The sequence below is a fragment of the Antrostomus carolinensis genome, unplaced genomic scaffold (genome assembly GCF_000700745.2).
Source record: "Antrostomus carolinensis isolate BGI_N321 unplaced genomic scaffold, ASM70074v2 scaffold11987, whole genome shotgun sequence".
NCBI classification, from domain to species: Eukaryota; Metazoa; Chordata; class Aves; order Caprimulgiformes; family Caprimulgidae; genus Antrostomus; species Antrostomus carolinensis.
Window position 1 is genome coordinate 1 of NW_010325376.1, and position 26,114 is coordinate 26,114.

The following is a 26,114-nucleotide window of genomic DNA, read 5'->3' on the forward strand; positions in this document are numbered from 1 at the left end:
GGGCTCCTCAGCCGTTACCGGTGAGGGAGGCTCCCCTGCTCCTGAGGAGGCAAATGACTGGCCTGAACACTGAGCCCGTTTCCTGGGGTTTTACGTGTATATATATTTAAAAGTTTATGTATAAAGGACCTTATGGGGCAGTGGGGCTGCCAGGAGGCTCGGCCCAGCGGCTTTGGTTGTGCTGGTGCCGTTTGGACCCGCTGGTGAGCCCCGGGCTGCGGCTGCCAGGGGGGCTGTAGCGAGCCCCGCGGGTAGCGAGCCCTGCGGGCACAGGCCCAGCTTCCCTCGCTGACCTGATTGCCCTGTTCGTGCGTTCCTGCTCATTAGGGCCTTATTTTTAGGTTTAGTGGGGATGTTTCTTGTTAAATATTTATGTGTGCTGAACTGTAGTTTTTAATAAAAGTTGGGAGGGTTGGAAATGCACTAACAGTTATGACTCTGATGCCATGTTGAATTATGCTAGTTTACTTATAAAATGCAGGCACTAATAACAAGTTTAGCTCACAGTAAATCTAAAGCCAAGGCCTAGCAGAAGCTTTCCTCTGGCACAACATAGTAATTATTCAGATATTTCCTGCTGGTTGTTACATTATAGAAATTGTACTGAGCCATGCATACACTAATCTAGATATAAAATCATTTGAATTGTAAGATAAAACAAATAATAGATGAGACAAGAAAGCAGGAACCTGAACAAGAAATTATTTATTTTTCCGCTCTTGCCAGAAAAATGAAGGAAGATTAAATATATTGCAGTTGTGTAAACACTATGTAGGTGTGCTGGGTGGAGAGTGACAAAATATAAAGCATACTTTTTTATTATTTTATATGATTTTTATTTTTTAATAAAAAGGTTATTTATGTCATTAGATGTGGAGGGAACAACTACTTCCTAGTTTTGCTAATTCCTTTTGCTGATTTTTGTCATTCTCTGAATAGAACTAGGATCAGGTCTACCCCTGCTTAATTGTGAATTAAACACCACTGAAAACAGCAAACTCTGTAATTTGCTATGTTATAAAGTACTTAAGATAATAAGAGTTAACTTTTTATTTTAGCATTATCAAAGTATTATGGATAAGAACTTCCAAGAAGAACAGCTTACAGGAATTATTAAATTTACACCTCCTTTGTACAAACAACGCTATCTCTTCGTTAAAGATTTAGTGGGGAAATACAAACCTAAGAAGGTAGGTTTTGTCTTTTTATGTTATAAATTTGAAAAAAGTTAACATTGGGTATCTCAGGAAGACAGGGAACGCATAATAACCTGCTGATCTAATTACTAAACAACAGTAGTGGAGAAGCTGTTGTTAAAACTGAATTGCCTTAGCAGACATTGGATGATCACGTTTTGTTTTTCAGAGGTGCATATAATTAATGTTAATTGATGGGAAGAGGGGAAAGTCTAAACAAGAAAAATGCTTTAGCCTGGTTTGGAGAGTAGGTAACATTCAGTTTTTAATATAATGCTGAGGATTTTGGTTCAAGCTGTTTTCACAATAGTTAGGTTTTGCTTTCTAGAGCTGTTAGTGCCTTATACAGTATCAGGTTTACCTGATCATTCACATGAATGTTCTCAGACAAGAAGTGACATTAAGGACTATTTCCTTAAGGAGGCTAATTCTCCTACACTTTCATAAGGTCTTGTCACCCCCTCCTGTTTCCTTCTCCACCCCTGCTCCAAATATACCAGGCCTCTTGTTTTGATACTAATTTTGAAAAGTTAAATTATTTAAGTAATATTGTGTAATGTTTGCTCTTTTCTAATATGTCCTCCCTCCCAGCACCTCCTCCCCAAATGCAAAAGGCTGAGAAATATCTCTGTCTTCAATGTTTTACTCTGAAGCTGATGTTAATGTCTTGAGTATGCAAGAAATTGATGAGAAATGCACCAGCAGTGTGCTCACATAATCATACTTTTAGTAGCTAATAAAACTCTAATCCATTCTATGAGGTCATGGCACTGTAATTTGCTTTTAAATAGAAAGTATTCAGGAGCGTTGCATCACTGTTTAAAGTGTTGAATTTTCTGATTTAGGATGTGAAATGGCAGAGGAGTTAAGGGCAGAGGTGTGCTCTCAGGGTTTTCACATTGAGTACCAGCCCAAAACCAGGACAGACCTTTATATACAGTTTTAAAAACAATTTTTAAATCCATTTCTATCCTGCTTACAACTGTAAATTTTAGTTATGATTGTGAAATGCTTTATTTTATCTTTAAATGTTGTTTTGACATAAATATGAAATTTTTATTTTATTAATGTCTCTGAAATTATGCAGCATTTACACATTGTTTAATATCTAATTTACAGGTGGCAGATTTAGGATGTGCTGATTGCACACTTCTCTGGATGTTGAAATTCTGCAGTTGCATTGAAGTGTTAGCTGGGCTAGATATCTGTGCCAGTGTAATGAAAGAGAACATGTAAGCTCTTGCATTATGTTAATTTAAGGTTTATATTTTGTTTGACCTGTTGGTGGCATGTTATATCATTTCTTGTAAAAAATTTAAAAATGAGGATAAATGCAGAAATACCAGCTTGGCAAATGAAGAGCTATCCATTGTTGTTAGTTACATTGCACCTCTATCTGGGGACTACTGGGCTGTAGATGCCCATAACATCACCTGAGGTAGCAAAGGTCCATGTCATGGAGTGGCCCTGAAGGTGTGTACATCTAAGAAATATGCTGTTTGTAAAGATACTCATTCACTGTATTAGTAGTACCTGTTTATGACGTTATTGTGGTATGCAGATCTGATCCTTTTGGAATGTGCGTGTAACTGTCACCATGGTGGGAGCTTCATTCTTGTTAATCTTTTCCAAATGGGAAGGTGAGCTCAATGTTTTGTGTCTGGCTTAGAAGGCTCTAAAATGTGAAGTTTGTGAGCTTTGACGCGTGGGTCAGACTGGTGAGGAACACTCAAGTTCCTCTCTTAGAAGCCGATTCATATGGTTTCAGTGAATATGTAGGATCCAGATGCTGACATTATCACCTGTTCTTTCTCAAGAATGAAGAAGAGCAACCTGTTCTTGTATTTAGTGTTTATTGTATGTCTTGTCTGATGCGGTATTTCAGAATGAAATTTGTACATATATTTTCGTTCTCAGTCTATTTTATTTGGGGGGAAAAAAAAAAAAGGTAATGTGCTTGCCTAATAATTTCTCCAAAACCTCTGTAAAGCATGTCTAAGCTAGACTAACTGTGTTTAGAGTTGAGCTACTGACAGAATTTACAAGTGGCTTTGCAAGTGGCTTAAGGGTATAGTGAAAATTTTTGTTAACATGAAGGACAACTGCTGCATTAACTCCTTTGCTCTTTCTGTCCTGTTGTAGATAGTAATAAAAAGTGTTTGTATTAGAAACTATTTTTTTTTTATCCCTGTAAAATAGTTAACGTTTTTGAGATTTACAAGGTATCTATGTAGGGTGTTAGCTAGTTCAGTGACATGCACAGTTTGTCTTGTACTAAGGCCCTTTCTAAGATACTCTATTTTTAATACTTTTTGTAGGCATAGGTTGTCTCCTCTCCCTGGTGATTATTTGCAACCGGCTGAAAGATCCCTGACTGTTACCTTGCATCACGGTTCAGTTGCCCATAAAGATCCTTGCATGCTTGGTTTTGACTTGGTAACGTGTATTGAACTGTAAGTATTAGGCCAACATACTGCATTTTTCTAAGTTCATTAGGGTTCCGTTTGGAATTTTGTCCATGCTTTACACAGATTGGATCAAACCTTTCAAGCAGAAGAGTAGCGGATTGTGGGATCTTCTAATTTGGGCTTAAATTAGCCATACTAAGAAATTCAAGTGGTGCTAGCTTATGGTGGAAAAAGATACTGATGAAAAAGTACAAAATGCAAGAGGAAATTTTCTCAGACAAAAACCGATGAGGTCCCACTCGACCGCAGTGCCAGTGCTAATATTGCAGAACTAGGCTCACAGTTACAAAGTACGGATATGGGCTTGGGGGTTTTTTTGACTAGTTGTTAAGAAGATTAAAATACAGTAGGGTGTTTTTAAAGGCGTATGTAAACTTATCCTTTACAGAATAGAGCACCTGGAAGAATCAGAACTAAAGAAGTTTCCTGAAGTGGTGTTTGGTTTCATGGCTCCAAGCATAGTTGTGATCAGTACTCCGAATTCTGAATTTAACCCTTTGCTTCGAGGAGTGACGTTATTCAGGCATCCAGACCACAAATTTGAGTGGAGCCGACTGCAATTTCAAAGCTGGTAAGTTTACTGAACACCGTAGGCGTTCAGTAATGAGAGGAGGGAATAGCTGTACATTTTCAGAAAGGTTTGTGTATGTGGTGTGGTGTCAGTGGAGTTTCACACCCACTGATTTGGTGAAACATTTCTTTGCTGTTATGAGTAGTTAAGCATGCTCTGTAGGTTTTACATTTTGTGGTAGTTAAGTTGGCTTGCTTTTATTGTAACTGTGCTGCAAAAAATGTTTTAAAATCTTACTTTCCTTTTTATATATCTTTATTACAATTAATGCATTTGAAGTGTGAGGTATTACTTAACATTTTCACATGTTAATAATACACTGCTGTAGAAATGCTTCACAAACACCTAAGAAACATGCTCACTATGTGTGGTGTGTAATCAAAGCACTCAATTGGTGCAGACCTTTCTGTAAGAGTATGCAAGCAGATTTATCAAGTAATCACAGTAGTAGAGCATGTTGAGTAAAGTTAAGAATAATTTAATGCATCATGGCACAACAAAAGCTTTTATGCAAAACATATGTACATGACAGAGGGTTGAATGAGATGTGTCTTGCTCTAATATCAGTAGATACAATAAAAACAAAATAAAGAGGGAGTGAGATACCTATTCTGTGATAACATTCAGGTAGTTGTGGAAGAAAAGACATGGTACAGTAAAGGATGCCATACCTCAATAGCCAACTCTGGGTCAGAAATTGTATCTTGGAAAATTTATCCCTTAAATTAGGTTGTTTCTGCCTTAGACTTTAAAGTATACAGTGATTTTTTAGTATATAGTTTTGTAAAACTTGAAGCATATATTTTTCCCTAAATAACGATACTAATGCCTGCATTATTAGCTAAAGGATGAATACCTTAGAGACCACTTGTATGATGGAAAGTAAACTTAGATTCTGCTTTTGGATATATGTAAATTTAAAAAATTTATATCACTGAGAGAATGATTTATTTTTTTTTTTTAGCTGAAAACATGAGGAAGTCTTCACATTTGTGTTGTGAAATACAAGTATTGCAATATTCTCTAAAATACATGAGATATTAATTTAGTGTGCTAATTTTTCATGGAGAATGATAGAGGCAGGTAGTGCCGTTTTAGTTCCCTGCCCCATCTCATTTTTCATGCTGGCTGATGTATACATAGTATGACAAGATTGGTTTTCATTGAGATGTCATGTATGTTGTTATAACCTTGATTAGGTAGGCTTTACTCTTTATACAACAAACCTCACTCTTTTCTTTTCTATTAACTGGTCTCTTGTGGGTTTGGGCTGTGTATGTTTTTTATGGGTTTTTCTCAAATAATTTTGTTCCCTAAAATTGATAGGGTTTAGCTCACTTCCAGTGCATTTAAGACAGTGAGTAAGTAACTGAACATGCATATTCTATACAGATATTTTAGAAATAACAGTAGTGTTTGGTCACCTAAGTTACTGATGATAAGTGATTCAGACTGTGGAAGGCATATGATTACAGCTCTGATTCAGCAAGTTTTGACAGTGCTTATCTTCAGGCATGTGAGTATTATTAGAGAAATTATGCTCAAGCATTCACAAGCTCAGGGTCTTGCTTCTGTTAGAGAATGCATCTTTATCATATCAAAAGATGAATATTTAGTGTGATCAGAATATTTTGTCTTTCTTAGGGCTCTAGAGACTGCTAGATGCTATGATTACTCAGTGGAATTTACTGGCGTAGGGCCCCCACCAACAGAAATGAAGAATGTTGGGTTTTGTACCCAAATAGGTGTATTTGTTAAAAAATATCCTCAAACCAGTGAATCTGCTCAGTCTGAGAAGCCCAGTGAAGCAGTTTACAAAATGGTAAGTGTTACTTTCTTCCTTTAGGAGGATGAATAAAGAGTAAAATTTTCTATGAGCTGCCTGTGAAGGTGTTCTTACTGTGGTCTACTGTTGCTGTCCAGTCTTAGCTCTGATTAACACACATCATCAGATCAGAAGAGTTTTAAGTCCATGATTTGTGTTTTTAATTCTGTAAATAGTCTTTAACTTTTAAGTTGTTTGTTTATTTTAACATACTGTTGTCCTTAGAATGAAAATTCTCCTTTCTGCCAGGTATACTGTGACACTATTTTTATAATTGTTCCTCTAATCATTCACTTTTTCATCATGGTTGTTGGCATTGACACAGGTTTTTCAGACACATAAAAAATAAAAAAGCATTTCTAACTGAGTGTATGTTTTGAAGAACTGCATAGTCTTGTCAAATATATTACCAGAAGGAAGGCATTTGCCAGAATTGGATTGACAGGGCCTGTTTTGTGTGGTTTGCCTGTCTCGGTAGCATTTGATGTCACACCTTAATGTCGGTGTTTTCAGGTAGCCAGTTCTGGTTTTTGCAGAGGCATGGGATCTTGCCAAGTACCCTGTTCTGCAGTGGTAGACATCAAACCTTTTTGTTTCTTAGCACTAAACAGCTTTCACTTTTCACATCAGATAATATTGTTGTAAAGTACTGTGCTGTGTGTTGCAGCATGGCACACTGAAAAAGCCTAATGCATCCAAGTGCACAGTATAAACCAAAAGACACTTTTTTCTTTTTCCTTTTTTTTTTTTTTTTTTAACATGAAGTAGTAGTTCAAAAAGAGAAATATGTTGGGGGGTTTTTCCAGTCTTATGAGGCCTTAAATTACTTGTTTTAGTGAACATATTCTAAAATTTCACTTCTTTGTTTAAAGATATATATGTACCTTCAAGTGATTTGTGACCTGAAGTGAAATGTAAAGTGACATTATGGGAATGTCTTTTGTAGTTTCCAAGCTATAAAGACATTTATACATTTTAAATGTCACCTGTGTTCTGCTGCCCTTAATAGAATTGTGAAGTGCTCTTTCATGCTCAACAGACTTGGAAATATGTCTAGGCAACTGACATGTACTGGAAATTGCTTTCATTATCTTCTATTACAGGGTCATTAGGGAGGGAGTTTTGACATCAGTATCCTTTGAGTTTAGACAATACATGTTATATCTCATGTGTTCTTATCAAACCTGGACTGTCAAATTAATTTTTATTATATTATGTAACTAATTTATGGGAATAAATCAACATTTCAAGATGTAATCAGAAAGTAAGATGAAATAGTCATAGACCGTGAAATTTCAGTGGTAGTGTGTTGGTATAAAGCACTTCCTAGTAAACTAGTGGGAATAAGATTCCCTGCCTAGTTTCCTTAATTGCCTTGGACTATAGCTTAGTGTAGAACACACAAGTTCACAGATTTTGATGTCACAAGCTGTTTTTTAGCATCCTCTGCATCTTTGAGAGTGTATTTCATGTTTTACTCTGAAAACGGAATGAAAGTCATAGCTGCAGTCCTGGTTTCCAGATGACAATTCAGAAGTATCTTAGAGTCTATGTTGCTGTGGAACTGTCACCAGAGCCTCATGATCAGTTATATGGAAAGTAAGAGAATTATTAAAAAGAATTAAAAAATTATAGGACTTCACAAGTATAGCTTGCAGATATAAGCATGGTTTTTTTGATGTTCCGTTAACTTATCTAAATGCCTTTGTAGTTGTAATATATAAAATCAAGTCATATTGTCCAATTTTTGTTATCTGAAAATGTTTAAAGTGATAAGCAAAACAAGATTGAATCAGAAATTATGTTCACATTTTAGAAGTTCTTTTTGACAAGCAAATGTTAAAATCAGAGCCTATGAGAATGATGAATTTTTTTGTGTTCTTGTGTGATGTAAAGGTCTTCAAAGCCGTGTATCCAAGTCTTAAAGATGAGAAGTACCTGCAGAATGCAGTGATCAGTGAAGTTATTTTCACAGCGCAAATCATTAAGCGAAATCTGCTGAAAAAATTTAATGTCAGAACATGAAGAGTATAATGATGATCCTACTGAAAGAAAATCCAAATTCCAACCTTCAATGAACACTTTTTCAGAAGATCTCAGAAAACTGGTTGTTGAAAAAAGCATGGAACCATTTGTTGATGGAAATATGGTTTATATACCTCTTACAGCAATCTTTTCTTTTCCCAAGGTGAATCAACTTTGTGGTACCTTTGAGAAGTTATGCAAGCTCATTGCTGGCAAAGTCACACTGAGCAGCAATGGTTCTGCTGTGATGCTCGATACTGAACACGAAGAGAATTAGACTGCACATTTCTCATACAAAGTTCAATTAAAGTAACGAAAGTATTTTTTTAGTAGCTGTCAAATGATGTGTTCTGTATGCTAACAAGAACCATAAAATCTCTTCTAAACCTTCCAGTATTTATCCATCACATCTCTCATTTAGTGGAGATGAGTGATTCTGACAAAGATGGCAGCAACTTGTTGGGTTTTGAAATAGAGTAGCAGGAGCTAAACGGAAAGAATTAACACCTATGAAGAAAAATTTAAGTCTTTCCGTTTGGTTTTTATTACCATATTGTAGCTATCACGACTGTATTATTTTTGGTAATGTTTTGTTAGCTGCAAGGATAGTTGATGATAATACAGAACTATATTGTTACGCTGAAAAATATGAGTCAGGTTTAGGGCAAGTTTTCTCTTAACAGAATAAAATTTATAGGTGCCTTTTAAGATGAGTACATACTCAGCCTTTTTAAAAACCAAATACCATTCCAGATAAATTGGAATATGCTACAAATGTTTATAGCTCAGTAAATTCAATACTAGGGAAGAGTGCTCTGATGTTGGATGTAAGGTGGGGGAAAAAAAAGGTAGATTTAGCCCTGTTTTATCCAGTTTCTTGATGACTGATCCTTGGGAAATAACTTGCATCCTGTAACTTTCTATAAGCTGAATTAATTTGAAACTAGTATATTTGACTATTCTGGTTTTGAAAAAAATAATAAAAAACCCCCTGTCATTGTGAATGCTAACCTGGCCCCAGTGTGTCTGGAAAAAACCCCTCTATGTGTTTTCACATGCAGCTGTTTTCCAAAAGTCTTGACAACATATTCAACAGAAATAAAAAGCAGAGGTGTTCTAGATGGAGCATCCTGGCTTGGCCAGGATCACTCTCTTAAGGGGAGCTGAATTGTATGTGTAAGTGCACAGTAAGCAAATGTTAGATGGTGGACTTAAGAGAAATTTTGAAGGATGCACCAGATTGGCTTGTTCATACAGGATTAATGAAGCAACACAGTGCTCTTTAAGTTTCTTTGCATACCCAAGTTGTTTTAACCAATAATTTTAACATCTCAACTGAGTATTTCTTATGAGTAAAGAGATAGTTAATTGAAAGGCCTCATGCTGTGTGTGTTTCACAATGTCATTGGCAGCTTTGAATTGAGCTATTATTATCAGAACTGACTTCATGTTTGTGAAACATGGAAGTTTCACAACTTTCTGAAAATAAAAAATTCTGTGTGAGGGCTGACTGTTTCTTAAAGAAGATGGCTGCATCCTACCTTCTACACTTCTGGAATTCACTTGAAATGGTTAAGGTGAAAGATGAGACAAAAAGGGAAAATGCAGCTGTAGTTCTGTGAATTGAGAAATGATACAGAATCTGTAACAGGTTGAGTTTCAGGGAAAGAAAAAAAAAAGTTCTCTGTCATACTAAATGATTAAAACAATATTTAATGAGCTTTGTCTTTTGTGGGAGATTTTTTCTCCTAAACCAAATAGACATGGATTATTAAAAATTGTTATAACAATATTTATAATTATTTTTAAGAATTAAAGTTAATCTTTAGTGTGATATTTAGAATGGCTTAACTTTTTTGACATTATGGTAAGAACTTGCCATAGTTGTTATGTTAAAATATATGTAAAATTCAAAATTGGTAAATATTCTTTGGACTCTGATAAGCATAGCTGTTTGAGAATAGCATTGGTTAGTTATTAGAAAAATATCTCTGCAGTTCACTACATGGTTTACTATAGTTAGCATATTTTTGGACCACAGAACTTCTTCCTATGTTGTTTCAAATAGGAAGAGAAGGAGGACCTATCAGATTTGGAATTGTATTTGCCTTGAGTTTTGTATTTGGGTAACATCTAATTAAAGGAATGTCTTGTGAACAAACAAGACTATACAAATGCATGCTTTTTTTCCTCAGAACATTATACCCTTAAGGGTTTGTAGCTATATTTGGAAAATGGATTATGTGAATATTTGGTGAACTGATGTGAAGGGGCCTAAACCATAATCCAGTTTTTAAGGGGTTCATGGATTCTCTTGCCTTTCTTTGTAACAGGGTTTAGTTTTCAGTGACAGCTGGGGCAAATAGCAATTCTTACATTCTTGCTTATGCCTTTCCTGGGGAAAATCTGAAGTCAAACTACAGATGTTTGGCTTACCTGTTCACAGTGTTAGTATGCATAGGTGTACTGAAACTGAAGAAGTTATTACATATGATATACAGAAGTGCTATTTAGCATATATATATTTTGAGACTGCTAGCTTTTACTCAAAGTATGCTATTTTGTGTGTCAGCTTTCCAGGTTTCCACTGGCTTAAATAAACTTTAATCAAGATTTTCCTTAAAGTATGAAACTCGCTGTCTTTTCAAGAGCAGTTAGACCCTATCACAGGATTCACTGTGTACAGCTCTTTGTTATCAGGTTGGTCTTTTGATGAAACTATTGTGCATATTTTTAAATAAACGCAGTATTTACTGTGTCCCATTTAAACTTGCAGTTTGACCAAGTTTAATTCTGATTTCTCAAATCAGATGCTGAAAGGAAGTTTATGAAGAATAAATGTTTTATACCAGGAGATGGCACACATGTCTTGAAACAGATCAACCTTAGTTTGTTCAAAACTGTAAAATCTAAATAACATAATTAAAACCAAAAACAAAACGCCCAAACAACAACAAAAAACCCTACCACAAAACAAACTAGTATCCTGAATATAAGGAAAATAATTTGATAGCTATAGAGCAAGTTAGTAGGGATTGATTATGGTCAGAATAGCTGAATAGAGTAATTCTGATCAGTGTTTTAATTTAATAAATAACAAAGTGAGGAAGTGGTATAAATAAACTCTAAAAATATCTCCTCACTTATTTTAATAAATAAAACCCAACCACCTCATTGTGAGAGCCAGAGGAGTTAACTGTCTGCCTGTCCAAAGATTTCTCAAACAAATAGATCTCACAGCTAATAAACTTAAGTGTTTTGGTCCCATCTCCCATGGGTTTCCATGGTATTAGGTTCTACTCCATGCTTGTTATCATTATGTTGATAAATGAGGTTTGGATCATTGAGTTACAGGTGGATTATGTATAACTCATACTGGTTAGGTGTTGGGAGCTTTTTGTTTTTCTATTTAAACTGAGGGGAAGAAACATAGGAAGGAATTTCTGAAATGACAGAAAAATTCTTGTACAAAAGCCCTTTGTATGTTCTCCCTCACTCACAAAACAAACACTTTAATGCAGTCAGTTCACTGGGAGCATCCCCAAAATAAAACACACTGACACTAGCACATAGTTAAATGAGGATATTGGGGAAAGAAAAAAGATAAGGCAATTAAAAAAACCCAAACCCAACCAAACAACACAAACCTAGGGCCTTCGTTACAAGTTCTTACAATGAACAATTTTAGTTGCGATTGGAAGGGCAGTGCATCTAACTCTGAACTTAAGCAAAAGTTTGCTAGCTTGTGCTTGGAGATCTCCCTTCACATAAAAGAAAAAAGTGTTACTTAACAATTTCTAGTTTTTAACAAGGAAGCAACAAAATGAAAATAACCTGTCCCACAGAAGTTTTAACAAATGTAGTAAGAGATTCCCCTTCTTGGCAGATCCCACTATGAGGCCGTACAGGGAACTGAATCAACTAATCTGTCACAGAAACTTGTAGTGGTGCAATGTGTGGGAGGAGGAGAGCAGGCAAGAATGAACAGTTGGGTACAGAGAAGGCAGAACTTACTTTGCCTCAAGAATTATAGAAAGTAATTTTTTCCCATGCTAATCTTTGTCTCTATATTGTTGTTTTCCCGTGTTAGGTCAACAAAATGCACCTAAGTATTCAGTGACAGCATATGAAGTTCTGGTACTTCATATCTCTTTTTTTTTTCTTTCTCTGTAGTAGTAAAGGAAAATCTTTCCCTCTACCACAATAATGGTTTTGCATTGGTATATTACATGTGTATGTAACAGTGGTGCATAGCCTTGTTTTCAAGCTATGAGCCTTGTTTTCAAGAGATGTTTTCCTTACAGATTAAAAAAGGACTGTGTCTAAATGACACATTTTCCTTACAATATATATGTCACTAAAACAGTGTGAAAACACAGAAGTAGAAAAAGCAAAGCATTAAAAAGAGTCCCTCAAAGCCCCCCAGTGATTGTATTTGCAGCTGCTGGTATTCAGTTAGGTGACTAGCATCTATGAGTGTTTCATGTATAAATGTATAGCTCATATTTCTGAAAGAATGCTCCACTGTGAGGTCCTGCACTGGAGATTTTGTTCGCTGATGAGATTTGCCTTTTATTCTGTATGGAAACTGTTGATTAATAAAACCAGAAAAGAGACAAAGCCACAAAAGAAATTCTAGGATATTCTGCTGAAATTTTTGAAAAATTATCTTCCTTTTTGAATTAAAATACAGCTGAGACTGGAGTTGGTTATATATGTGGTACTTCCCTTAATCCTTACTATACAATTAATTGATTACTGAACTGATCTGAGTGCCAAATAGTTTGCACTATAATTAGCTGCAATTTTCAATTCCAAAAAGCATGGTTATTTTGAGTGCATTGATGAGAAAAGAAATACATGCCACATGTAGTTTTGTTAGCAAAATAAGAAGGTAATTTACAAAGTTATACAAACTGTATGAAAAGTTTAAGTAATTAAATCTTTATACTTAACTGAGGAGGATTAATTTTGTCATTGCAAAGTGAGGAAGGACTAGACACAGCGCCCTCCCTTTCCCCAAATACTGCTTAATAATTAACCTACAAATATGCCTCACGCTTTAAAATTGATTTTCATTTGCATGAGACTGACATACTACTTTTGCTCTCCAGGAGACAGATAACTAACGAAGTTCAAGTAACAGTGCCATTGAATACCTTGTGGACTGAGGATGAAGTTTAATAAGCTGCAGAGGTAAAGTTTGAAAAGCAGTAGAGAAATGGAAATGGACACAAACTTCCAGTTAGCTTACATTAAAAGACATAATTGTTTAGAAACATATTCCAAGCTGAAGACATGAGTTTATTGAACATTTGCATTTAAATACAGTAAAAAAAAAACCAACCACCAATGCATCCCAGTTTACTACATGAGTCTCCAGTATTCTTATAACACAGTTTACAAAAAAGAAAATACATCTAAATATAAATGTTATGTTCCACTTAAAATATGCACAATAAGAGAATCACTTTATAGAGCTGTAACTCAAAGTGAGAACAATAAGTTATTAGAATACAGTTTTATTAAAAGCTTGATTTCCATGTAAATTTCCTTCCTATTTAAAAGATCTGCTCAGGCAAGAAAATAACTACTTTCTAGTAAAGAAAATACCTAATCTATGGCAGTTAGCTGTGTCTTAACACAGAATACGCATCTGGGCTATGGAAATGCCTTTAAGAATTACATAAGTAGCTGTACAATGCTTTTTAGAAGTCTGTTTTCCTCAAACTATGCCTATTTTTCCTAGTATACTTAAGTAAACTACCATCTAACTACTACCAGTTTTAATAGATTTGTCAACAAGTGCAGCAGTGTTAGAGAGTAACAAAAGCAACTTAATTTATTCAAATTTAATGCACCTTTTGGCTTGCAGTAGTATTTTTTTGGTACAGATTAGTTATATAACAGGAAACTATCATGCTCTGAGAGATAGTTGTATACTTGCAGTTATGTAGTTTCTGTTTAAAATTCCTGTGAAGGACAGAAATTGATAATACCACACTTCTGTTAACAGGAGCTAAAATATAATCTTTGTATTCATTCTTTTACCCATTAAAACACTTGAAAGAGATTATAATTTACAGTAGGAAATAAAAATATTTTAGTACCATAACTGAGAAATAGCTCATATTAATCATATTCAGTAACAGTACTCAAGCTTTAAAATATGAATTTTCCTTAGAAAACACAAATAAAAATTAGTCTAATAATGCTACTATTGATTTATGGAGAAAAAAAGCCCGCTTTTCCTATTTTAATCTATTACATTTGGTCTACTTATACTTCAATAAAAGGATGTCAAACATCACTCTGAGCAGAATTTGAAGCATTCAGAGCTTTCAAAAATGGCCACACTATTTCTATTTTTATTTAATTTAAGCCTTACTGATAAACAATACAACTAATCATAACAAAATTAAGGTCATTTGCAGTTTACAATGAAATAAGCAGAGCTAAGCCTGAATTAGAACTGTCACCTAACACATCCCTTTAAAAGGAAATGATTTCATGATTCTTAGTGAAAATTTTAAGAGATCTTGCATGGCTTTCTTGCCTGCCAGGCAAATCACTATTTGTGCAAATTTAAATACAGTACATTGACCTTAATGTAACAGTGGACAGAGAGTGAAGGAAGAAGCGTTCAACAGATCTGCTGCACAGTAAGACTTCTTCAGAGTGCAGAGTACGTCTACAACAAAGTGCTTCTTTTAATAAGTTATGTTGATAATAGTATAGATATTTACCTAGTTTTAAAGCTTAATTTGTTTAGTGAATAGTTTAATCTCCCTGTACTTCCCCAGTCGCGCAAGGCACGTTCAAAACACAGGCAAAGCACTAACTGTGAAGGATTAAGCTACAATGAGAAGTTCTAGGTGGTAGTAAACTGCTGACTAGGTTTGTAAACAGTACCATCACATTGAATCTCAAGGTTCATGCATTATTGAAGTGAGTTTCTGTGGAAGCAGCTTTTGAACTCCAGATTTAACAATCAAGCCAGCTTTCTTGACAATACACTCCTGTACCTTAGCATTTTGATGTGGAATCCCACTTCTTTTGTCACTTGCATGAAAACAGATGTTACATTTGAAGCACTTGAGCCTCTAGACTTCATTTACAGTTAACACAGATGGTTTGGATCTACATTTTTTTTTTTTTAATGAATGTGAAGTTCACATCTACTGTTCAAACTTACAATGAAGTTATGCTCAATACACTTAAGAGAAGGTTTTGGTTATGTTAAAACATAGCTGGGCTATTTTGTGGAGGCCTTAATTTTGACTTGACATTAATTTTGACTTGATTTAGCTTCTGTAAGATTAAAATTACAGGTAGGATCAAATTAAGTAATTAATTCCTTCAAGTTCATCTAAGACCAACTTTTAGAAGCTTCTTTAGGAAAGAAGCTACCAAGTGCACCACAAGTGATCTCCTGTATAAAATACTGAAATGGGACTCACTTAACCATACTTTGAAAAACATTTCACACAACTATCCATTATCATCAGGTAGAGCTTACAAAAACAGTCCAAGTGCTCGCACAAGGAATACATAGCTAAACATTGCCTTCATACCACAGAAGATGAAGCTCTATGAGCAAGAGGCATTCCATTACTTTTTTAAGAAAGATCACATTGAGTTCGTTTTAGCTTTCACAACTCTTCCAACAGAGCAAACAGAAATATCAACACCAGAGCTCCAAGTTTTCCTCTTGCTTGACATTCTAGTCTAGCGTTTTATCACCACCTGCTCATATGCTCCAGATCCTGCTCTGAAAGAATGTTTAAAAGAAGTTAGTTCAATTACAATTTAAATGGAGCTCAACAGCAAGTATCACAAATCGGCAAGTTTACGGTTTAAAAAAGCCCCAACCAACCAACCCCACAAAAAAGAAACCCAACAAAAAACCCCAACTGAACAGCTAGTACCAGAACAGCTGAATGCGAAGGGCAGACTGAATTCAGTTAAGACTGAATTCTTCCAGCTCCAGGGAGTAATGTAGTAAGTCTGTAGAGCTAAGATTTCAAACTGGTGCCTGTTTCCTGTGTCTGTACTGAACCATTGCTCGTATCTGAAAACTTTGGAACTGAGACTCTTCAGAACCTCCAAAAGTTATAATTCTTATGGCTGACACATCAGTTTTATTTTGGAACTAACCCATCTTTTGTTTTAAAACCTGAAAATCTAGTTCTTTCAGTGCCTTTAAGTGATATAGAATAGAAAGATACAAAGATCGAGAATGTATATACAGAATATTTGCTATGTAAGATGCATTTTTGTTTAGTATTAGCTCTGGATCTATGGATTAGTTGTTTAGGCTACATACCTGTTAGGTAGATGATGGCTTCCAAAAGAAGTGCTTCCACCAGGGCCCACAAATAATCTTAAACCTTCTTCTAAAAAGCAAGGGAATTAACATATGTTAGCTTCCTTTAATGTTGCCCTAGCTAAAACTAAGTAATTTTAAATCTACCAGTTTTGTATCTGATACTTTCAGATGCAAATGTTTTAAGTAATGAAGAACCAAACTTCACATGGTATAGGTTGGAGGAACTACCTTCCTCGTAGATTTGCCCCTGCTCTGCTCTTTTCAGGCTTAATGTAATTCTCTGGGAAAGTTACCCAAGTCATGCAAAGGTCTTTTCAACTTCTGCGAGACAGGATGAAGCAGAAAATTTAGTGATCCATATGCACAGTCCTTATGATTACAAGCAACAGGGACTGTGAAGAGAGTGGATTTTCCCAAGGCATGTAATGTGCATCAGTTTTCCCTAAGCTTCCTTATTTATCTCCGTACCTTCTGCACTTGAGTCTAAACTGAAGTCTTGACTCTGGAGTATTTTTTCAACTATATCATCAGCATCAACTCTCGTAGCATCAACCCTCTTCAGCTGTGACTCCACAGAGTCTTGCTTTACAGGATGTCTGCAAAATTAAATATATTTAGAGCTCTTAGAAGTGATACAGTAAATTATGTTTTACTTCTGCTAGATAAGGCTTTCAGAGTTAAGTGTACCTGCAGATTTTTTCAGATGGTGCATCTTTAACAGAAGTATCAATATTAGCTTCAGTTACTTTTGGCTCAGTCTCTTCACATGGCTCTAGAATACTTCCAATTCCTGTTGAGGTACTACTCACTGAGGTGTTTCTCCTGTGGCAGAGTTCAGACAGACTGGATGATCTAGAGTGACATGTGCTATATCCTGTTGGGAAAGTGCAGGAGAGCTAGGTTAGGTGCATTGCTGACAGCCAAAGTAATTACTTGTATTTTATCATCCTGAGAGCAGAATTTTTGTTTCGTCTTCTTATAAGGAGGTTTCAAAAGCCTTATGAATGTGCATACACCAACTAGGCAATTTACTTTGGGTTTTGTATTCTAACACATGCTGTTTTCTTTTTGTTATAAATAACTCTTTCTTCCTAACAAATATAATTACTTGGTGTCACTACTTCCTCTTCAGCTTTTAGAACTGAGTTTCCATTTATGAGTTACTTGGTTTTACACATGGAAGAGGTAAAAATATTTTTCAGATATGTTAATTGGAGGGAGCTAAGGGAAAAAGCTGTCTTGCATCTGAACAGATAATTCCTTGTGCTTTTAAGAGGAAAAAAATGTTACCCTCCTCACACGTGAAACTCCTAGGAAAAAGCTTTCTACTTCAAACCATTTTAAACATATAAAATATACTTATTTTCTATAGTCTAAAATACAGACAGTAAATAAACCCCAACAATTCATAATAAAATTGTTAACAGCTACCTGACAGTTTTGACTGCTGACTTGCGTAGCTTGATGTTCTGGAATGTCCACATGCACCAAGTTCCTCTGGGACTGAGGCACTCTTTGAGGAGCCATCTGCAACATGTGCAAGTCAGATACTGTTGCTAAAGCCAGATTTGTTATTACTTTGCCTGTAATCAAATGTCAGATTTCCCAGAGGGATTAGGGACTTGGCACTGCTTTTCTACAAACCCTTTGAAGATTCAAGTGCTGTAAAAGTACCATGTATGTTAACAAATATACAGTCCTTAAAAAAAAAAAACATAATACCTTTCTGTCTGAGTAAAACAGAGTACCATTTGGTTAGAAAGTTTTGTATGAAATGTAGTTTTAGAGTTGCCTACACTGTAGACATTAAGGAGATCCCCATATTTTCCATAGCAGAATGGTATGCTAGATGTTTTTCTGTCTGAAAAAGTAACTGTGGTTAAGACAACTCAAACTGTATTTAGGGTGGAAATTAATAAGCTATGCAAGAGCCTGAAGCTCGTAAAAAACCAAAACCAAAACAAACAAAAAAACCCCACAACCCCCCTCCCCAAATTTCAACCTGTAATAAAGTGTTTTAATAGCATTTTTTCTAATAGTCTAAATTTCAGAATAACTACTTCAACTTTAAACAATACTTAGGACTTTTACCACTCAAAATTTACTCAGTTACGCATACCCCTCTGATTCAGAAGCTGAAAATCAAGAACCAAATTAAATGCTCATTGAAAATACAAATCCAAAGCAAATCAAGAAATATGTCACACAGAAAATGAAAGATTTCAAATATTAAAAATAAGGCAGGCTATCAATCAAGTTTCTTTCTTTCAATTAAATTTTAAAAAGAGAGATTCCACTGACGTTATTGAGGAGAGTGTATCTCAGCAAGCAACCAAAGAAGGTCTTTTTGTGGGCCAACTGTCAGCATCCCTTTAAGATTTGAAGTATTTTGTACATCTCCTTGAAGCTATAAAGCCAGTTACAAAAGAACAGAGATATTAAGAGCATTATTTTATACCTGCTATGCCCAGATGTGCTCCTTTTAAGTTTTCTCCACCTTTCCTGTCTTCATGCAAATATTCTGATTCTCCAGCAATTGCTATAGACATTGCTGTGGAAGGAGGCCTGTAAGAAAAAGATGGTTAAGATTTGCTGTATTTTTGCTGTAATCCCTCCAAATTGATGAGCACAGATTTTTCTTTTCAAGTAAGTTGGCGTACTTCATACTGTGCTTCAAGTTAATAGGCTTGTAACTTTTTTTCTAAAAACACGTGCCTAGCCCCCTGTTAAAAGGAAAAAAGAAAAAAAAAAACCCAAACAGCACCATTTCACTCTTGAGCTTCAGGACATCTAACAGAATCCATCTGCTCAGCCACTAGCCCTTCAGGCTTCTGGGGATCCTGGGAAGGCTTTTCCTTCTTTGTTGATTGTTGTTGAAGTTCTTAATTATTTTATTTAAGTGTATGAATCACAGGATCATTTACTTGCTAAGAATATACATAATTCAGTGCTTCATGGAATACATGACATGGTGCTGAGTTAAAAAAAACAAATGCACAACGACAGTTGGCCTGCTTGGCTTGGGCACTGTGATGTACTCCTGGCTTTGTTTCATCTCTGTTACAGTACATGAGGAGATTCTGGGCTGATAAACCTCCCACTCCTAACAAAGGGGCCTATGTTATCATCTCCATGTGTTCCCCTCTAAATTCTACCTCCTGCAAATTAAAAAAAGCATAATGTATGATATGGTTGAAATTTGGTTCAATATTAAAAAGCTTTTAATAAAGCTTAAATGCTTGTTTCAGATTATACCAGAAACCAAAGGGATATTTTATTAAAATGAATAAACATCTAAGTTTGTGTTTTGCTAGTCCAAAAGAAACTAATTAAAAAATATCAAAGTGAAAGTATTCTCTTGCAAGCAAATACAACTAAAATACATTTCAAGATGTTACCTACAGGGGTTTTTTTAAAGCTTTTTGTTTTTTACTTTGGGAACAGACTGTTGGTCTGCATACAAATGGATATTTGTTGACATTTTTAGATTTGACATACTCAATACATTAGTTACTGTGTACAGTAATAGATCTGCCTTTGTTACGTTTGAAAGTAAAGAGAGAAAGAGAAAAAGCACTTCTGGAAATATCATGCTTGTGTGACTTAACTGCCTAACATACTTCTAAAAGCAAGAGCTGAATGCTTTCAGGGATGTCACCGCAGATCAAACATCAAGCCTTGTAGGCTTCTTCATAAAATATGTAGCTGATTCCAGATTGTGAAATTCTTTTAAGGTTTATTTTTCCTTCTGTGAAAAACATCTGGATTAGATAATTTTTTGTTTTGTTTTGTTTGTGTTGAAAGTTTACGTTCCAGGAAATGGTTATATCATCAGTTTGGAATAAAGTGCCAAGTCTGAATAATTTCAGTTAGAGATTTTTTCCTAGGGAGCCAGAAAACTATTTAGATACTAATTTCAACTACTTCGGTACCAGCCAGTGAAGAACAGAAATACACTGTTTTATTAGTATACAAGACTAATGATTGGTTAGTTGCCTTGGAGAAACTGTTTATCAGTATCAGTGATGTATCTGTTAATAGGTCTGACTCAAGTAAATCAAGTGTTGCTAAATAACTGGGGACACAGAAAAGCTTTGCCCAATCAAACAAATTCAGATACCCTTCTACTATTTATTCAGTAAGCACAAGATAAGATTTCACAGTGTTCTATTCTTCTTATTGAAGGTTAGAAGAAGAGAGAAGAAATGGCCTTTAGTGGTATAAGGGGACAATTAAGAGTTCAAGCATGTTGTCTCAGACCAAAGGTCTGTCTAGCCTTGCATCCTGTTTCTATCAGCAGCAAACAATAGATGCTAAGAGAATATGGCACACACAGTAATGTATCTCCTGAATATTCTTCCAACATCTCCTCATCTGGAGGCTGGTATTTCTTGAGCCTCATAAGATGTTTTACACTTAATAGCCCTCTATTTTTTTTATTCAGGAATTTGTCTTAATTCTTTCTTGAGCTTTTAGTATTCACAACATGTAGCAAGGACTTCCACAGCTTAATTGCATGTTGTGGGAAGAAACTATGTCCTCTCATTTTGATTCCATCTCCTGCTAGTTTCAGTGTAACAATGTGGTCAATGAAGTGAACTGAAGAAAAAAAATCAAGTTAAACTAGAACTTAAGGGGTCAAATTCATTTTGAAGGAATTATTTCATCAGCATCTCCCCCAAATATTTTGTGACAAGTAAAATACAACTAAACTCGTTTAAACCTGATCTAGACAAAATTGCCATCTACTGTCATGTGGAATAAGACTGACATTAAACTGAAAAGCACATACTCTTCGAACAATCCAGTCTACCAACGTTCTAAATTACAGAAAAGCGGTGGCATTAACAGTCTTTTGAAGAATTTTCCACACTGCATTCATAGAATGGTTTGGATTGGAAGGGACCTTAAAGATCATCTAGTTCCAATCCCCCCGCCGTTAGCAGGGACACGTTCCACTAGACCAGGTTGCTCAAAGCCTCATCCAGCCTGGCCTTGAACACTTCCAGGGAGGGGGCATCCACAACTTCCTTGGGCAACCTGTTCCAGTGTCTGACCACCCTTACAGTGAAGAACTTTTTCCTAATATCTAATCTAAACCTCCCCTCTTTCAGTTTAAACCCGTTTCCCCTTGTCTTGTCATTAGTTGCCCTTATGAAAAGTCCCTCCCCAGCTTTCTTGTAGGCCCCCTTCAGGTATTGGAAGGCCACTATAAGATCTCCCCGGAGCCTTCTCTTTTTCAGGCTGAACAGCCCCAACTCTCTCAGCCTGTCCTCACAGGAGAGGTGCTCCAGCCCTCGGATCATCCTGGTGGCCCTTCTCTGGACTTGTTCTAACTGGTCCATGTCTTTCTTATGTTGGGGGCTCCAGAACTGGACGCAGTACTCCAGGTGGGGACTTACAAGAGCGGAGTAGAGGGGAAGCAGATTCTATACATAACTATATTCTATACATAACTCTCAGCCTATCCTTAAAATGAATGGCAGTTGTTATTATAAACTATCTCTTATAACACAAGTGATGTGTGAGAGATCTTCACTTCCTACTGATCAGGATAATTAAGTCATGGTTAGCAAGACAGTGGTGTTCTCTGGAAATAGGGAGCTTGCCAACTGCACTGCTTCAGTTTAGTTATCCACTAAGATTTGGTGCCTTTTATTAGTCTAGAAAGAAGGCAACAATTTAATCTTACTCATGACTAGGTTTGTCCTTAGCATGCGTGATTTTTCTGTCCTGTGGTCAGTTATGAAAGTTAATGTGCTGTAGCAAAACTGTTACATTTCCTTAACTACAGGTTAAGGCCAATGAGGCCAAAGCATCCTGAATGTACAGCAGCGTATTTTGCTAGCCACCTCTCCCCTTAGATGTTACCTCTTGCATCTTTTACTAAATTGCAAAATGTCTTAGCTGACTAAATATCTCTAAGTGCTTTCTCTTGTACTAAGTCACATCACACTTCTGGTTTGGTTTTGGTTTTTTTTTTAATAAATCTTTTAAAGTCATCTGAGACTTGTGAATAAACGGTGTAACAGCACATTACAAGTATTAGTCAGATCACCCTATATACCAAGTATATTTATATAAGCTTGCTGCAGGAATAGTTTCCCTTATGTGGTTTTCTTTTTTTTTTTTATTACAGATGTACAGGCTAGTATTATTTGCTTGAAAATATACTGACTATTTAATAGCAAGGAGAACTATGGTACTTCTACTGGTATTTTTACCATGATAGCCATTATTTAGCTACCAACCCATTTTTTGTACCTTTTTTTTTTTTAATATTGTTGCCAGATTGGAGAGGTTTATAAACACAAATTAGAAGTGTAATTCTGAACCTGGAATGTATGACCAAAACACTATCCCACACAGATTTTTTTATGCACTTACATTTTAAAGCATGGGTCTCCAGACATTAGCTGCATGTTAATCAAAACCTGCACATTAAGAAAACAAAACCCACTGTAAGAAAAAAAAAAACTGAATTGGTCTGTGATACATGGTCATGTCACCGAGTTATACTTGCAACAGATCTTACATTTAAGTAAAACAAAATGGCATCATCACATATGCAAATAAATTTATGCAAAAAAGAACATACTTTTTCTTAGTACACATGCAAACAACACAAAATAGCATTTAAAGTAATGTAGTTGCACATACAAGATTCTGAAAAAGATACATAGATCATGAAGAATCTTAGAATCACTAACAGTTAAGATGGCTTCAAAGGAAAAGTAAAGAGACAGGAAATGTAAAAGATGAATGAGCAAACAGAATATTGTTTAAAACAGAGGATGCTGAAGTACGTTCTTTGCTGAGAGTGTTTAGCAGACTGCTAGCAGACAGAAGTGGTTGTGCTAACATCAGAGATAAAGTAAAACCACAAAAGGTAATTAATGCCATAGGACTACGATGCATCAAGAAGAGTTGTTAGCTGGGTCAAAGCCATCAATTAAAAGTTTTCTGGAAAAACTCTGACTGTCTTAAAGAAATTGGAAAGTGCAGGCTTAAATGGTATACTCAATAGTATGAGAAATTAATCCTAGTGTCTTGGTAGGAAAATACATTTTTTAAAAATTTAATTGTAACATTCTGTATGTAATTATTTTCAAGTTAATGCAGCTTATTCATTTTTTTAAACTCCCTGGACTAATGGGAGAGAACGGCAGGGTAGGTTTCTTCCAACAATGCTCACCAATTGTTATATCGATTACTATCAAATAGAAAAGGGAAAGTTCCAGGAGTCATGGAGGTGTTGAAGCTGGCTTTATACATAACTATGCCAGTTAAGAGATTCACTCTTAGAAGAGCTGCACAGGAAGTTGCCAAGTCTTAAAGATATAATTGCTACATTTATATGAATGTATTAATTTTTTTATCGTGCTTCCCTATGCCATTTTTCAATTCCTGTTAGAATAGGAATACCTTTTAAAAGCTTTTCTTTTAAAAAAGAAAAGCTTTTTTATGACAGGCTGAAAGAGTTGGGGCTGTTCAGCCTGAAAAAGAGAAGGCTCCGGGGAGATCTTATAGCGGCCTTCCAGTACCTGAAGGGGGCCTACAAGAAAGCTGGGGAGGGACTTTTCATAAGGGCAACTAATGACAAGACAAGGGGAAATGGGTTTAAACTGAAAGAGGGGAGGTTTAGATTAGATATTAGGAAGAAGTTTTTCACTGTGAGGGTGGTCAGACACTGGCTCAGGTTGCCCAGAGAAGCTGTGGATGCTCCTCCCTGGAAGTGTTGAAGGCCAGGCTGGATGAGGCTTTGAGCAACCTGGTCAAGTGGAAGGTGTCCCTGCTGATGGCAGGGGGATTGGAACTAGATGATCTTTAAGGTCCCTTCCAACCCAAACCATTCTATGATTCTATGATCGCAACCCAGCCCCATTTTAAAGAGTAGGACAAATTCTATATTTGACTGCATGGATTTTAATGACTCTCTCTAAACAACACTGATGTTTTTACTTTAAATAGTTTTCCTTTTAGAAAGAGGTTCAGCAAATATGTTTTAAATTTCACTAAGTGCTTAATAATACTACTTGTTCTCTGCTTTATTAGTTTAGATATGATAAAGGAAAAAAATTACTTTGAGAATGGAATTATCCTGTCTTGTATTTTTGGTATCATAACCTTCCAGTAAACAGCGTCGAGTGGTATTTCCCGATCCAGCAAACTCTGATAGATTTAGATCTGCAAATCCCAGCTGTTAAGAGAAAATAACAAAGTTAGTAGTAAGCATATTACTAAATGAAGGTACTTGCTACGTGCATAGTATTGAATGCCACTCAACAGCAGTTTCTCTCCAATATGAACGAGGAAGCCCATTAAAGGGAGTGGCCCAAGGCAAAAAGCAGAAAAACTTCAAGTGTCAAATTCTGCATATTCAGTTAAAAATTAAAATCTCAAGAGAAAAACTAACAAGGAGAGTACTCTTTATTTTTAAAATTAAACAAATTCAGAAGGGTTTACTTTTATCAACCCTTTCAATGTATTCAATTGAAAGAAAAAAAAAGCAATCTGGTGGTATATTATGTACTTACTAAATATACTGATCGAGAGTTCCAGCACCACTGTGTCAGTATAATAAAATCGTAGATACTAGAGTACTATTCTGGAATTACTTTAAAAGGGCATAAAATGACAAGAAAGAAAAGCTAATTCATAGGCAAAATTAAATACATCTCAATTTACCTTTGCATATGCCTTTCCTCCTTTTAACTCCTAGAAAAAAAAGGAAAAAAAAGACATGCCATTAAGCTGTTAAAATACTGACTGGGTTTTTTATTGTTTTGGGTTTTTTTAGAAAAGCATATACTAATCTTTGTTTTAAAGTAGCTCAACACACATTTGCTAGGCAGTACTGTTGTCATTTAGAACAGGAGGAGACTGTCATCTTGCAGAGGGGTGGGGGGGAAGGGTGAGTGCCTGATGCCAGCCAGCATTTGGCTCTTGCAAAGTCTAGCCCCCAAGGAAGCAAGTGCTGCACACAGAATTCTGATACTTAGCACATTTCAAGGCTTCTAAGTTTACTGCTGCCTGCTAGAAGTATCTTTCAAAGGCTAACCTTACAAAGACTGATGGCAATTCCTGTGCCATCCTACTGGAAAAACTGTTCTTTTCAATAAGAACATAAAAAAATTAATTAGTCAGACTAAAGTAGTTAATAAGATGACTACGAAATTTTGATTAGAATACCTGACATGTTTGCAGCTAAAATTTGCTTTATGAAGTTTATCAAATATTTAAAAATTAAACCAAAACAAGTGAAGAAAGAGCAGTGAAAGAGGAGAGAAAAAGAGCAAATTACCTTTCGTACAGACACTCTACAAATGCAAGTATCCAGAATCCCTGTTGTGGCGCTGGCGCTGATTTTACACATAAATAAGAACTTCTTCTTCCAACGGACACAGTTTGCCTGTACTACCTCCCTGCAAACAGAGAACATACGCTTAGTATCAGTTGCGTGTACATTCAGGACCATAAAATGCAACAGGACAGCTCAAGGACAAAATCTGGTTCTGCTGTTTGTAGTGTGGTCACTTCATGCAAAATCTGACCCAAGGCCTGAATAATCATCCTTCACTTCTCAATCCATGTAGCAAGACTAAAAACGGTTTCAAACCTTGAACACAATCAGAAAAAATCAACAGCCGTGTGTTTTTGCAAATGAATGAGAGTGGGATTTCTGCAGTTTGCCTCAGGA

General features: G+C 35.8%; 2 protein-coding genes across 2 annotated transcripts; one reads left to right on the forward strand and one right to left on the reverse strand.

Moving 5' to 3' along the window:
* Window positions 1-1,073: 1,073 nt before the first annotated feature.
* HENMT1 (HEN methyltransferase 1) lies at window positions 1,074-8,362 on the forward strand. The gene is given in 7 exon segments (XM_010171185.1): window positions 1,074-1,190; window positions 2,316-2,428; window positions 3,515-3,649; window positions 4,053-4,235; window positions 5,880-6,057; window positions 7,957-8,061; window positions 8,063-8,362. Coding segments are annotated over 7 exon segments (1,131 nt in total).
* A 7,451-nt stretch (window positions 8,363-15,813) lies between these two features.
* Window positions 15,814-25,839, reverse strand: EEIG2 (EEIG family member 2; the record flags this gene model as incomplete). Its single annotated transcript, XM_010171186.1, has 10 exons — window positions 15,814-15,856; window positions 16,412-16,481; window positions 16,883-17,010; window positions 17,102-17,288; window positions 17,846-17,941; window positions 18,873-18,979; window positions 22,802-22,848; window positions 24,498-24,614; window positions 25,103-25,132; window positions 25,719-25,839. Coding segments are annotated over 10 exons (946 nt in total), but the record flags the coding sequence as incomplete, so codon positions are not given.
* Between the last annotated feature and the right edge of the window lie 275 nt (window positions 25,840-26,114).